Source organism: Vipera ursinii (assembly GCF_947247035.1).
Source record: "Vipera ursinii genome assembly, chromosome: 2".
In the NCBI taxonomy this organism is placed as follows: domain Eukaryota; kingdom Metazoa; phylum Chordata; class Lepidosauria; order Squamata; family Viperidae; genus Vipera; species Vipera ursinii.
Window position 1 is genome coordinate 222,941,203 of NC_139513.1, and position 13,115 is coordinate 222,954,317.

The 13,115-nt window shown below is 35.7% G+C and overlaps 1 protein-coding gene across 3 annotated transcripts in view; it reads left to right on the forward strand.

The window, feature by feature from the left end:
• The window catches only part of BRD10 (bromodomain containing 10), a 60,720-nt gene that overhangs the window by 35,789 nt on the left and 11,816 nt on the right, over positions 1-13,115 (forward strand). For all 3 annotated transcript variants that reach the window (XM_083354027.1, XM_083354028.1, XM_083354029.1), the window contains 3 exons: positions 1,844-3,234; positions 10,139-10,215; positions 11,885-11,974. In XM_083354027.1, coding sequence (XP_083210153.1) covers positions 1,844-3,234; positions 10,139-10,215; positions 11,885-11,974 — 1,558 coding nt within the window. The remainder of the gene's footprint in view (positions 1-1,843; positions 3,235-10,138; positions 10,216-11,884; positions 11,975-13,115) is intronic.

The window sequence follows — 13,115 nt, forward strand, 5'->3', positions numbered from 1 at the left end:
ATTTACGTGTCAACAGATATGCTATTTATATGTAAGTTGACCATCTCCTGAAAGTTGAACATTGTTTGAATCTAGAAAGCATGTCTTCTCTTTTCTAATGCCCATCTTCAGGAACAGCCTCCTCTCCAGAGAACCCCGCTCCCACCCTGATGACATTCAGACAGTCACTGAATGCTTGTGATTTGTTTCTTTTTAAATTGTTCCTATCTTTTTATTCTAAATTATATTAATTAATTGATTATACTATCTTGGTTTAGAAGAAATCAGTATTATGATGAAAAAGGAAACCCATCCATGTAATAAACTTCTAAATTGGACAGAGAACTATTGAGGAAAGGGCGTGTTCAGGTATAAGATATAGAACACATATTCTTTGGCTTTATTATATGCGGAAATATAGTTTCAATGATTCACATTGTACAGGACGTACTGTTTTCTTTCCTTGAATTTGTTTAGTAAAAACTGTGATCTAGAGGTAGCATACATAAAATTAATGTTACAGCTTATACCAGGGGTGTCAAACTGCCATGCTGAAACCGCACCCATCCCATTGCCGGCAATGGGAAAAAAGTTGCGATACATCGCAACACGTTACGTGATGCGATGAGTTTGACACCCATGGCTTATACCCAGTCAGCTCTGAGATTCACTGAAGCACAGAAGGTAAGGGACCGTGCTTGTATCAATAGTCAGCTGCTGAGGATCTGCTGAGATGAGGATCTTTTTTCTTATATTGAAATTCACCTGTTGCAGAAAGAGGACAAAGAATTGAGATATTGACCAGGTACCTTATTATTAAGACTATAATGTAATTGAAACAGATACCAAATAGCTGGTACAAAAGATAAAATATACAATAAACTGAAAGTATTCAGTTAGAGTCAGTTGCAGAGAACATAAAATTTAGTATTCGGTAGTCTGAAATAGAAAAAAATATTTGATGATGTATTGGGAATATGGATTGTGACAAAGTTAAATATTGTGATTTAAAATGTATTTTGACATATTTATCAATATGGTGATCTTTATAAATGAAGAAACCTTTGGTAGGATTTAAAGTGTATTTCTTTAAAACTTGGGTCCCAAAAATACAAGGGCAGAAATGGCAGGGCTTTCCCACCCTTTGTCTTCTTACAGTTAATTTCCTTAAAAGAAAAGGCTGTTTGACTTGGATAAAGGCCAGGAAGCTGTAGCAGGTGGGATTATGTGGACTGCAGCAGGTGAAACTATACTGTATGGGCAAGTGTTCTGAGGAAGTGTTTTCCTTTACATAGAATACTGTGGGATAAGATTTCAGTACAGTTAATTTGATACATTAGTAATTATTATATTATGTTTATAATATTATGCAATATTATATACTATAAATAACAAGGTTTTGCTAGTATTTAGTCCATCAGCTGTTCACTAAATACAGGCACCAATAATAGACTATTTGTTTTGTTTTGGTGAATGCACTGAGAACAAATATCTGCTGTTATAATATTTTATCTTTATATTACATAATGCTCTAAGCGTAGATAGCAAATTAGGATGTCAGGGATCATATATCTTAGGCTTCAAAAGAAATACAGTATCATATGCTGCATCAGCACCGCTTGGTGCTATATTACCAAACTTGTTCTAATTGAAGGATAACTCAATATCCAGTGGCAATAAGATAATAAAGTGTCCAAACCAAACAGGTTGCTGTTTTGGTGAATTTTGTATTACAGATGTAATGAGTTATCTAAGACTCGGTCAAAATCTTAATTATACTACTATACAGTTTCTTTTGCTTTTTTGCACAAACTATTTTCAATTTGTCTTCCTTCTTTTAATATTAAACCTGATTTTTTTTTAGACTTCGAGAACAAGAAAGAAAAGAGGCAGAAGAAGCTAGTCAAAAAGAAGTAGAAGAATGGGAGAAGTCTCTTCTGTCTCAAGCAGCTCCTACTCGAATGGAAAACATGTGGGAAATTCCAGCTATTGGCCATTTTCTTTGTTTAGCACAACATATTTTAAATTTGCCTGAAATAGTATTTTATGAATTGGAACGCTGTCTTTTGATGCCTCAGTGTAGTCCATTTTTGTCTAAAATAATGACTTCTTTGTTAAGTCCTCCCCATCGAAGATCTACTTTGCATCGAAGACCAAGTTTTCCTTACAGGACTTGGGAAGCAGCACTTAAACAAAAAGTACAACAGTGGTATACAGCAGTTGGGCAAACTGATAATCCAGATAGTTGTGCAGAAAAACTTGGCCTCTGTCCTCAGTTTTTCAAAGTTCTTGGAGAAGTTAGTCCTTTGGAGGAAAAACCATTTCATGAACTTCCATTTTGTCAGAAGGTATGGTTACTTAAAGGCCTGTGCGACTTTACATATGAGACTCAAAAGGATGTACAGGATGCAGTACTTGGTCAACCTATTCATGAGTGCAGAGAAGTGATTCTGGGTTATGATTACTTAGAACATGCTTATGTTCACTTCCCACAATTCTGCGGTGCAGACGTACGGATTTATAAGCAAAAGCCTTTTCATGCTCCTGAATTTCCCATTCCTCCAATTAAAGTTAAGAGAGTACCACGCATTAAACTGGAGAAGATGAAATGTGAGTATGGCACCAAAAGCAATGGGGAAATTAGATTTGGTGCTAAAGAGCAGTTGCCTCATGCAAAACAAGAACCTGGGGAAAAATTTTGCTTGGCAAAGGTTCACTTGAATCTCTTGAATGTTATACCAGAACATGAAGTCAAATACAATTGTGAAGAGAAAACACATAAGGATTGTGACTTTACAAAAGATTGTTGTAAAGAAAATCAAGATAAAGGCATTGTTTCAGAAGATGGTTTGGGGGAACCTCTTAGCCCAGGAGAAATCAGGATTCTAGAAAACAAAGAAAAATGTGGTGAATCTTCAGTTGTCAAAATTGATGGAATCCCCTTAAAAGAAAACACACTTAAAACATGCCAGATGCACGTGAATGGTAATCAGACTGACAATCCAGACTTTAATTGTCACAAAGTTGCTAAAGAAGTGACTTCAAAGAATTCAGTAGAACAGAAAACACTAATGTTTAGTAAAATAAGAGCAAAGAAGAAGAAAAAGAAAAAAAAGAAATTGAAAGATATTTTGAATGAAAGCCTTCAGAGAAAACGCGAGATTCATCTCCACTCATTAAAATCTTATAAACCTGAGATCCAGAATAAGTTACTCATGATAAAAAAGAAAGCCAAACACAAGAAGCACAAATCTGGTAAGATGAACAAAGCAACAGGGGGAAATAATTTTGCTGATTGTTTTTCTGTGTAAACATTTATTGCTGGCACTAAAAGTTGTTCTGAGTTTGACTTTCTTTCCAACCTAGACTGTACAGGTAGTGTCCCTCCGCACACTGAGGAGATGGGAATTCCCCCAAAGGGCTGCAAGAATGGAGTTCAGATTCTGAAGATCTGAACTCTGTTCCTGGAACCATTCAGAGGAGTTCCCTTCTGCTCACAGAGGGAAACTCAGCAGGCAGCTCTTTCGCTCCATCTGCTTAGGAGATTGCTTAATGACTGCAATCAGGAGTGCAGGATTGCAGTTGTTGAATGAAGCAGCCACATGGGCATTTCACTCAATGTCAGTTTCTCTCAACAACTGACATTCCGGTCCCAGTCGTGGTCATACTTTGAGGACTAACTATATTAAGTTTGCAGATTATTTGTATTTTTACAAAAATAGTGTCATCAGCACTACATAGGCTATTAATGTTTCTTCCCCAGTGTTGAATTCATCTTCCAATCCAGCTTCCCTCAATATATACACTACATATAGATTGAAAAAATAAGGGAAAATTATACAACCTTCTCTCACTCCTTTGCCAATCTGGAGCCAGTCTTTTTTGCTATATTCCATCAAAACTGTGTTTTCCTGTCCTGTGTATAGGTTTTGCGTGAGGAAAAGGATATATTCTAGGATTCCGATTTTTAAACAACATTCCATAGCTTGACATTATCACAATAATCAAAGGGATTTTTGTAATCAATAAAATTTATATTAACTCCTTTTTTCTATTTTTTGGCTGTCTTAATTATCCAGAGCACATCAACAATAATGTCTTATATTCCTCAGCCTTTTCAGAAACCAGGTTGCATATCTGGCCACCTCCCTTTCCATACAGGATTCTAATTTGCATTGGATGATCCTAAGCCTTATTTTGCTAGCATGTGAAATTAAGGATATTTTATGATAGTTTGCAGAGTCTATTACATTTTCTTTCTTTGCTATTAAAATATAGACTGACCTTTTCCAATCTCTTGGCCACTGTGTATTCTCACAATGTATTTGTTGCATAATTTGGTTAGAATCCTTTCTGATTCTTCTTCTGTTGCTTGCCATATTTTTGAAGATATTCTTTCTATTCCTATAACCTTTTGATTTGGTAATGACCGGAGTATATACTGATCTCATTAGTGATCTTCTGAAACTAGAGATTTTTAAAAGTTGGGAATATCTTCCAAGGTATATTGGATATTAATAACTGTACTTTACAGAATTACAATATACTCCTTTCATATTTGTTTCATCTTCGTTGAATCAGTTACTACCAATTGAATCAATTACTATCTTTTGTTGACATCTTTTAGCATACCAGTTCAAAGTTGGAATCTATTTCTCAATGCAATGATGTTTTCTAAGACTTTGCTTGCCTTTTTATGTCTGTTTCCATTTTCAGTGTCTTTACAGCTGTCATAATACTGCTTTATGTCTCTTCTAACAGCTCTCTTGACATTCTTTATCAAATTTCTTCCTGACATCTTTGTCTTCCATGGCTTTAGCTTCTCTTCTTGGCAGTTCCCACTATCCATCTGAGATTTACTTTCTTCTTTTCCTTACCCTTATGCACTCTTTTTCACACAAATCCTTAACATTCCAAAGTTCTTCTGGATCCCTATCCACAAGGTTCACGATTTCAAAATGAGTCTGGATGTTCTCTTTGAAAATATTGGGTCTATAATAATAATAATAAAGTTGGAAGGGACTTTGGAGGTCATCTAGTCCAATCCCCTGCTCAGGCAGGAAATCCTATACCATTTCGGACAAATGGCTGTCCAGTCTCTTCTTAAAAACTTCCAGTGTTGGAGCATTCACTGCATCTGGAGGCAAGTTATTCCACTGGTTAATTGTTCTAACTATCAGGAAGTTTCTCCTTAGTTCTAGGTTGTTTCTCTGGTTAGTTTCCATCCATTGCTTCTTGTCCTGCCTTCAGGGGCTTTGTAAAATAGCTTGATTCCCTCTTCTTTGTGGCAGCCCCTGAGATATTGGAACACTGCTACCATGTCCCCCCTCGTCCTTCTCTTCGTTAAACTAGACATACCCAATTCCATCAGCCATTCCTTATATGTTTTAGCCTCCACTTCCCTAATCATCTTTGTTGCTCTTCTCTGTACTCTTTCTAGAGTCTCAATATCTTTTTACATCGTGGTGACCAAAACTGGATATGATCAAGATCTTATCATACAAAGTGGGTTGTCTATGGAAATTCTTAGTCATCCAGGTCATGGTTGTCCAAAAAGTGCTTTTTCAAGAGGCAACTGGACTTTCTTGTTTTTCTTTGAAGACGCTTTGCTTGTCATCCAAGAGGCTTCTTCAGCTCTGACTGGATGGTGGGAAATGGAAGGATTTACACAGTCCTTTCAACAGTTCTAAGAAGGCTCCACACTCATTTGCACTGCTTAAGTGAGTCTGAGGACACAGATAAATCTCCAAATGGCCTCAACGACTCTGGAAAAGAATGCAAATGACCAGTTGTCTGCAAGGAATATAAATCTTTCCGTTCCCCACCGTCTAGTCAGAGCTGAAGAAGCTTCTTGGATGAGAAGTGAAACGTCTTCAAAGAAAAACAAAATCCAGTTGCCTCTTGAAAAAAGCACCACTGAGGTGGAAAATGATTGGATTTTTTCTTCCAATTTAATTTAACCTGGAAGTTGCTCATGAGCAATTAGTGAAGTATTCCATAGTCAGACCTTGGCCATATCTTTACTTTTATAAAGGAGCTCTTCCACCTACTTTTATCAATAGCATAGTCAATTACTATGTACTCTCTCTGGTGATTTAAATCTCATTTTGGTTACTTGAAGGCTGTGTTGGCAATGAATAAATCATTACATTGGCAGAAATTAATGAAGTTTCCTGCCTTATTTTGATTTCCTAGGGCCTAGGCCATACAGCCAGCTACATTTTCCACCTCAATATCTCCAAGTTTGGCATTCTAATTGCCGAACATAGATAGCATTTCTTGCTTACAGTTCTGTCAGTTTCAAATTGAATTTGATCATAAAATTCATCAATTTCTTGTTCTTCTGCATCAGTGGTTGGAGAATAAACCTGGATAATAATCATATTATATGGTTATTCACAAAGTTTATTTGGTATATTTTTAAAAAACATTAATCCCGCCTTTATTATTTTTATGAATAACTCAACCTGGCAAACATATGAAAGACACTTTCTTTCTCCTATTTTCCTCATAACAACACTACTGTGAGGTGGGTTGGGCCGAGAGAGTTAGTGGCCCAAGTCTCCCACTTGCTTTCATGCCTAAGGCAGACCAGTGCTCATAATTTCCTAGTTTCTAGCCTGGTACCTTAACCAGTAGATCATTTGGTCATTGATTGCACTGTATTGTTCTTACTATATTCTTCCTGTGAAAGCAAAATCATTCCGACTTCTTTTTGTGTCTTGAGTAGTAAACTGTGATCTTTGGACTGAAAATATCTGTCAGCCTTACCAGTAAACCAGATAAGAAGCATCATCTGAGAAACTCAGGAGGGTCCCTTCTGGGCCTCTTGCCCTACCCACTAGCCAGCTGCCTCTTACCTGTGTTCCCTTCTCCCAGGGTCTTTCCCACATGCCTACAGAGTACAATTCCAATTTGTTCTGTTTACTAATACCTAAACTAGCAATGTGTAGTTGTTTCATTTCATATTTCTCTGTTCTGAGCTTGTTCATGCTTCTTACATTCCATATTTCCTTTGTAATTCTGTCTTTGCAGCTTTGGATTTTCTTTTCCTGCATGGCAACATCAGCAACTAGACTTCCTGAAGGCTTTAATGTAGCTATATTGTAAACACCATTAACACACTGAAAGATCCTCAGCTCTTCCTCAGTACTATGTTGAATGCCATCTGACCTAAGAGCTCATCGTATGGCAATATATTATCAATTACTTTATATTGTTTATACACTTTCAGTGTTCTTCACTCATCCACCACCATGTTGAGGTAACACAGCAGAAATTCCAGGCGAAAGAACCAACATTCTTGCTAGCTGCTCAGAGTCATCTCAAATCGTGAGATGGGTGGCATATAACAGAATAACAGAGCTGGAAGGGACTTTGGAGGTCTTCTAGTCCAACCCCCTGCTCAGGCAGGAAGCCCTATGCCATTTCAGACAAATGGTTGTCCAATCTCTTCTTAAAAACTTTCAGTGTTGGAGCACCCACAACTTCTGGAGGCAAGTCATTCCACTGATTAAGTATTCTAACTATCAGGAAATATAAATTTAATAAATAACTTATGGGTCTCTATGGATCCTCTTTTCAAGAACTGCCTTTAAAAGCAAAAGAATTTCTTCAATATTTGAAGATCATTCTTTTTAAAAACTTCCCTACTACTGTCATAAAAAGGGTTTCTGTCTTTTTGCAACAATGTAAAATCAATGCATTCCTTGTATTCATTATTCAAATAATGTATTAGAGTCCCTGTTTCTGAGCTATTGATATATTAAGTAAACTTAACTCAAATGACTAAAATTAAGCAGAATTCGACTATTTTGAGTTCTGCTCTTCATGAGGTTTACTTCTAGTTTCTCTTAAAATTTTTGACTTCCCTATCTGGCCTCTAGATGTTGATATTAGTTTTTATTTTGGGGCAGATATGATTGTCTGATTGGTTTTGCTTAAAATGTCCAATGTGAAAGAAAAATTTAAAGAACTGTGTTAAGTTTTGATTACCCATCTTCTCAAAACATTCAAATGGAAAGTTTATTTTAAAACAATAGTTAATTGAACAACATTAGTTAGCTTGAACTTCAGTAAATTCAAGATCTGAGGGTATATACATTCCATTCGATCAATCAAATAGGCCACAAAAGGAATTTGAACACCTGTAATGTATATAATGTAAGAATATCACGCTGTATCATTTCTATATGACTTATGACACTTAATCGGAAAAAAATATAAATGCTTTTTTGGTCATTCATTTGCTTATAAGAATTTACTGTTTCATCTTTGAAGACATAGGTTTATAGGATATCAGATATATGAAATAGGTAATAGAGGAGGAAGTATAAAATATTCCAGCCAAACTATTTACTACCTAAATCAAACAGTAAGAAGACCTTGCAATAAAATGTTAACAATGTGAAATGTTTTTAGTTAGTAGTATTCCAGTGTTTCTTAATGTATACTCTGGCAACAGCTGTTTTCCATAAAAACATTGGAAGTGTGCACTGAATGTTCATAAAAATACTTCATCCTTATACACATGGTCCCACACTGCTGCCAAATTGCGGTGGGAGAAGTTTGATTTATCACTTTGATCAGTAAAGTGGTGACCATCTCAATTCATAAAGTAAATGGAAATGTTTCCTCCCCTTTCTGACCACAAAGCAGTTGGAAGTAGAGGCACAGCAAGAAGACAGATACCTGTCTTTCCAAGCCGGATTGCACCAAGCATGTTTCCAGTCACAGTTTCAGTAGCCATACAGTTTGAAGAAAATTAATAGATCTCTTTCAGTATTCCATGGTCTTGAAAAGTTTTTTAAAAATGACCTACCCTGTGCTCAATCTTGTTTTGTGTATGATTTTTCCCATTGTCTAACAATCAACATTCCTAAGTACCTAAGTGCACTGAGGTTTTGCAAACATGGGATTTTTCCATGCTTGCTGATAATTTTCTGTTCTGCATCAATTTGACTGCATGATGTTTAGAACAGACAGAGGCAGCTGTATTCACTATTCACTTATATATCAAGAATGGGTAGAAAGGGTATTCAACTAGAACTGCAACTAAACAGATCAAGAGGGAGCAGCCGATGTTCTCCAGATGCAGCCCCAATGACAAGGAACTTTGACATTTATAGAGTAAAGTATCTGGAAGACATGAAGTTATCTTCCATCTCTTTTTTCAGACATTGAATTACCACCAACCTAACCTCCTACATCAAGTGTAGCCTATTATACTTAACAGCTATCTAATCTGAATCCAAATAAAATAGTTTGCATAATACAGATAATCCTCGATTTACAATAATTCATTTAATGACCGTTTGAAGTTACAGCGGCACTGAAAAAAGTGAGTTATGACTGTTTTTCACACTTAAAACCATTGCAGCATCCCCCTGGTTATGTCATCAAAATTCAGACCTGTGGCAACTGACTCATATTTGTGACAGTTGCATTGTACCCGGGTCATGTGATCACCTTTTGTGACCTTCTGACAAGCAAAGTCAATGGGGAAGCCAGATTCACTTAACAGCTGTGTTACTAACTGAACAACTGTGGTAATTCACAATTGTGGCTAGAAAACTCACTTCACCGTCTCCCTTAGCAATAGAAACTGAGGATTCAATTATCAGAAGTCGAGAACTACCTGTATTTATGGGCCAGCTTGTGACCTTAAATGTATTTTTTGAATGTCAAGGGACATATATACCTAGGGATTAAAACAACTGCTTAAGATGCAGTCGGCCCAAGTTCAAATCTCAGAAGGGTATGGCTGACTGATGAGAACAAATAAGTTTGAAATGATCATATCGGTTTCCCTTTATTCTTTGTTAGCAAGTCAAAAAAAATTACACACACACACACACATATATGAGTGAAACTGAGAATATTGGTTTTAAAAAATAATTTTAAGGGGTCCTTCAATATAAATCAAACATTATTAGAATATTACTAGTCTGAAAAGAATAAAACAGTGATTTTTTTAATTCAGATCTTGAATTTGAATGAAAATCTTATACAAAGCCTTACAATAGTAGTTGTCTGGAGAGTTACTATGACTGAAATATTCTTGATTCCTACAAACTGTTGCAAATTAATTTTCAAATCCATATTTTTACACACATGAATTTATATAGTTATGTTGCAAATCTTTTTTCCCCCTTTAAAGGAAAGAAATCCATATCTAAAAAAGCAGTTACAAAGAAAAGGAAATCTATTACAAAGCCTATTGTCCCAGAATTCCAGGTAATACCTTTTGGGTTTTATTTGGTTCAATAAATGATTTGAAAATTTGTAACTTCTACAGTGACTGGTTAATACCTCCCTCACTCTAAATAATATTAAATTAACATTAAAATTAATAATAAACAGTAAAAAAAGAATTTGTCCTGAAATAATCATAGAATATTTTATCTAAATTATAGAGATTTTTCTGAATTGTATTGGTTAGGATCCAGTGACCCCTGCATGTAACCATAATCTGAGAATTTGTTTCAGAGGAAGATTATATGGAAGAGAATATTTGTAACTCAGGGTTAAGCTGTGGAAACCTTGATGCTGTCCAAGCTTGGTTGTTTACTTGCAGATGTTTCATTACCAAACTAGGTAATATCATCAGTGCTACAAAGAAATGGGGTTTATTCTCATTTTATATGCTAGTGGTACATCCATGAACACCAACTACCATGATGAAATCGTTTAACTCCTTAAAGCTCCTGAACCATAACTTCAATTGGGGAGCTGTGAACATCCTAGACCAAGCCAAGTCCAAAACTGCTGGAGAATTTCTGAAATCTTGGCATTCAGACAAATCAACCATTAACAGGCACCAACAGAGATAAACAACATTTAAATAGCATTCAAAGAGACAATCAAAAAGCCAAAAATAAATCACTAAGATAAAGCACCTCCTCACCAGCAATCAACACGCAGATGCGCAGAGATTAACACCAAGTTTAACACTAGACCAATGATCAAAAAGTAAACAGTATCCCAATCAAGAAACTATCGACTCAGACAAGCAACCCAACAGTAAACAACAACTCGGTCAAAAAAAACACCAAAACCATTCCCACCAACACTTGACAGTGCAAGCCACTTGTCTATAAAGAAAACAAACCCCATTCCCTTTCTAGCACTGATGATGTTGCCTATTTCGATAGTGAAACACCTACAGAAAACAACCAAGCCCAGAGAGCACCAGGACTCCACAGTATATTATGTATCTAATATTTATTACATATATTGACGGACTGGTCGTTTTCCATCTATGAATCCTTATATAATAATTTGGGGGCCACAAGCCAGCAGTGACACAACTAAGATATTCTGGCCTAGTTTTAAAATAGGTGCTCAGAGTTTGTGGTAGTAGGCTAAAATAAATAAATAAATAATGTTTTCCCCCTTGTGTGGTATGTGGTATAATAGGAATGGAAGGATTCTGCCATTCCCACATTTTATTCCCTCCAGAAGAGGGTTTTAGAATTGGACTATTTGAGAGCATTTTATAGTTACGGTAGAGTTGGAAGGCCTCTGGGATGCAGAATAACAACCACTCATATCCTTAAAATCCCTTCATACCTGAAAAATTACATCATTTTTTTTCCATTTTACTGCTGCCTTTCAGCATCATTAGGGACAATATGTAGCACAGAGTCTGCCCACCACTTTTTATGGAACCAAACGGCATCAAAACCTAACAAAAGTGCAGATATAGATTAGGGGAAGAACTCGTGTGAGCAGACCAATGAGAGCTGAGTATGCTCAGTGGAATCAAAGTCTTAACTGGTGCTTTATATTTGCAACATATATTCAATTATTTTGTAAATAATTGAGTGCAGTGATACTTATTTTCTAATAGATTGTGCCGCATGTCTCTGGTTTTTAATAGTTTAACATTTTTCTCTTATTCCAGCTTATTTGCACTAATCTTGATGAACTCAGGGAATTAATTAGAAAAATTGAGAATGAACTCAAAGATATTGAACATATTAAAAAGAAATCGGTATGTGTTTTAATTTTTTTTTTCTTAATGCATCATATTAAAGCTATTTGTTAAGATCATTTCTTTTAGATACGGTAGATAATCAAAGGTTTCTCAATAATTAGATCTGGTCTTTCAGCTGTTACTGAACAAAAATTTCTAGTGTCTTCCACCATTGAACATATTGACTGGGGCAGTGCAACATCTTGAAGGCAACTGACTCTCTAATTTCTAATTAGTTAAATCATGAAAAAATGTAAAAGATTTTAACTATGATACACTGTTGGTTTCTAGTTAATTTAAATGGAAAATATTTGAATACCAATATTTGAGCATTATTTCTAATTACACCTTATGTTACCTTTACCTTTAGATTTCAATATTGTCTATTTCCTTCCAATCTCCTACAGATTTATCAAAAACTGCCTCCTGAAAGATTTCCGAGTAGGAAACATAACTGTATCACTTTACTACATTATGGATTTTATCTCATGAAACTAGGGGGAAATTACAGGTAGTGCTCAATTTACAATGGTTCATTTAACGACCATTCAAATTTACAATGGCACTGAAAAAAGTGACTTATGACTGATTTTCACACTTATGACTGTTGCAGCATCCCCATGGTCATGTGAACAAAATTTGGATGCTTGGCAACGGACTCATATTTATGACGGTTGCACTGTCCCGGGGTCATGTGATCACTTTTTGCGACCTTCTGACAAGCAAAATCAATGGGGAAGCAAGATTCACTTGAGAACCGTGTTACTAACTTAACAACTGTAGTGATTCACTTAACTGTGGCAGGAAAGATTATAAATGGGGCAAAATTCAGTTAACAAATGTTTCACTTAGCAAGTAGACAAGACTTCTGCTCAGCTATGTGTTAGGATGTGAATTAATACTATAAGCTAATTCTTGTAAGATTATTCATAAGTAAACATTTTCTTTCAGTAATACTTACCTCTGTGCAAGTAAACATGCAACTGAAATTCAAGTACAGTGATGCTTAAAAAGTTTGCGAACCCTTTTTAACAATCAACATTTTTGCATTAATATGACCTAAAACATAATCTGTTCAGAGAAGTCCTCAAACTGGATAAAGCGAACCCAATTAAATAAATGAGTTAAAACGTTACATTATATTTTAGTGCTTTCTTAA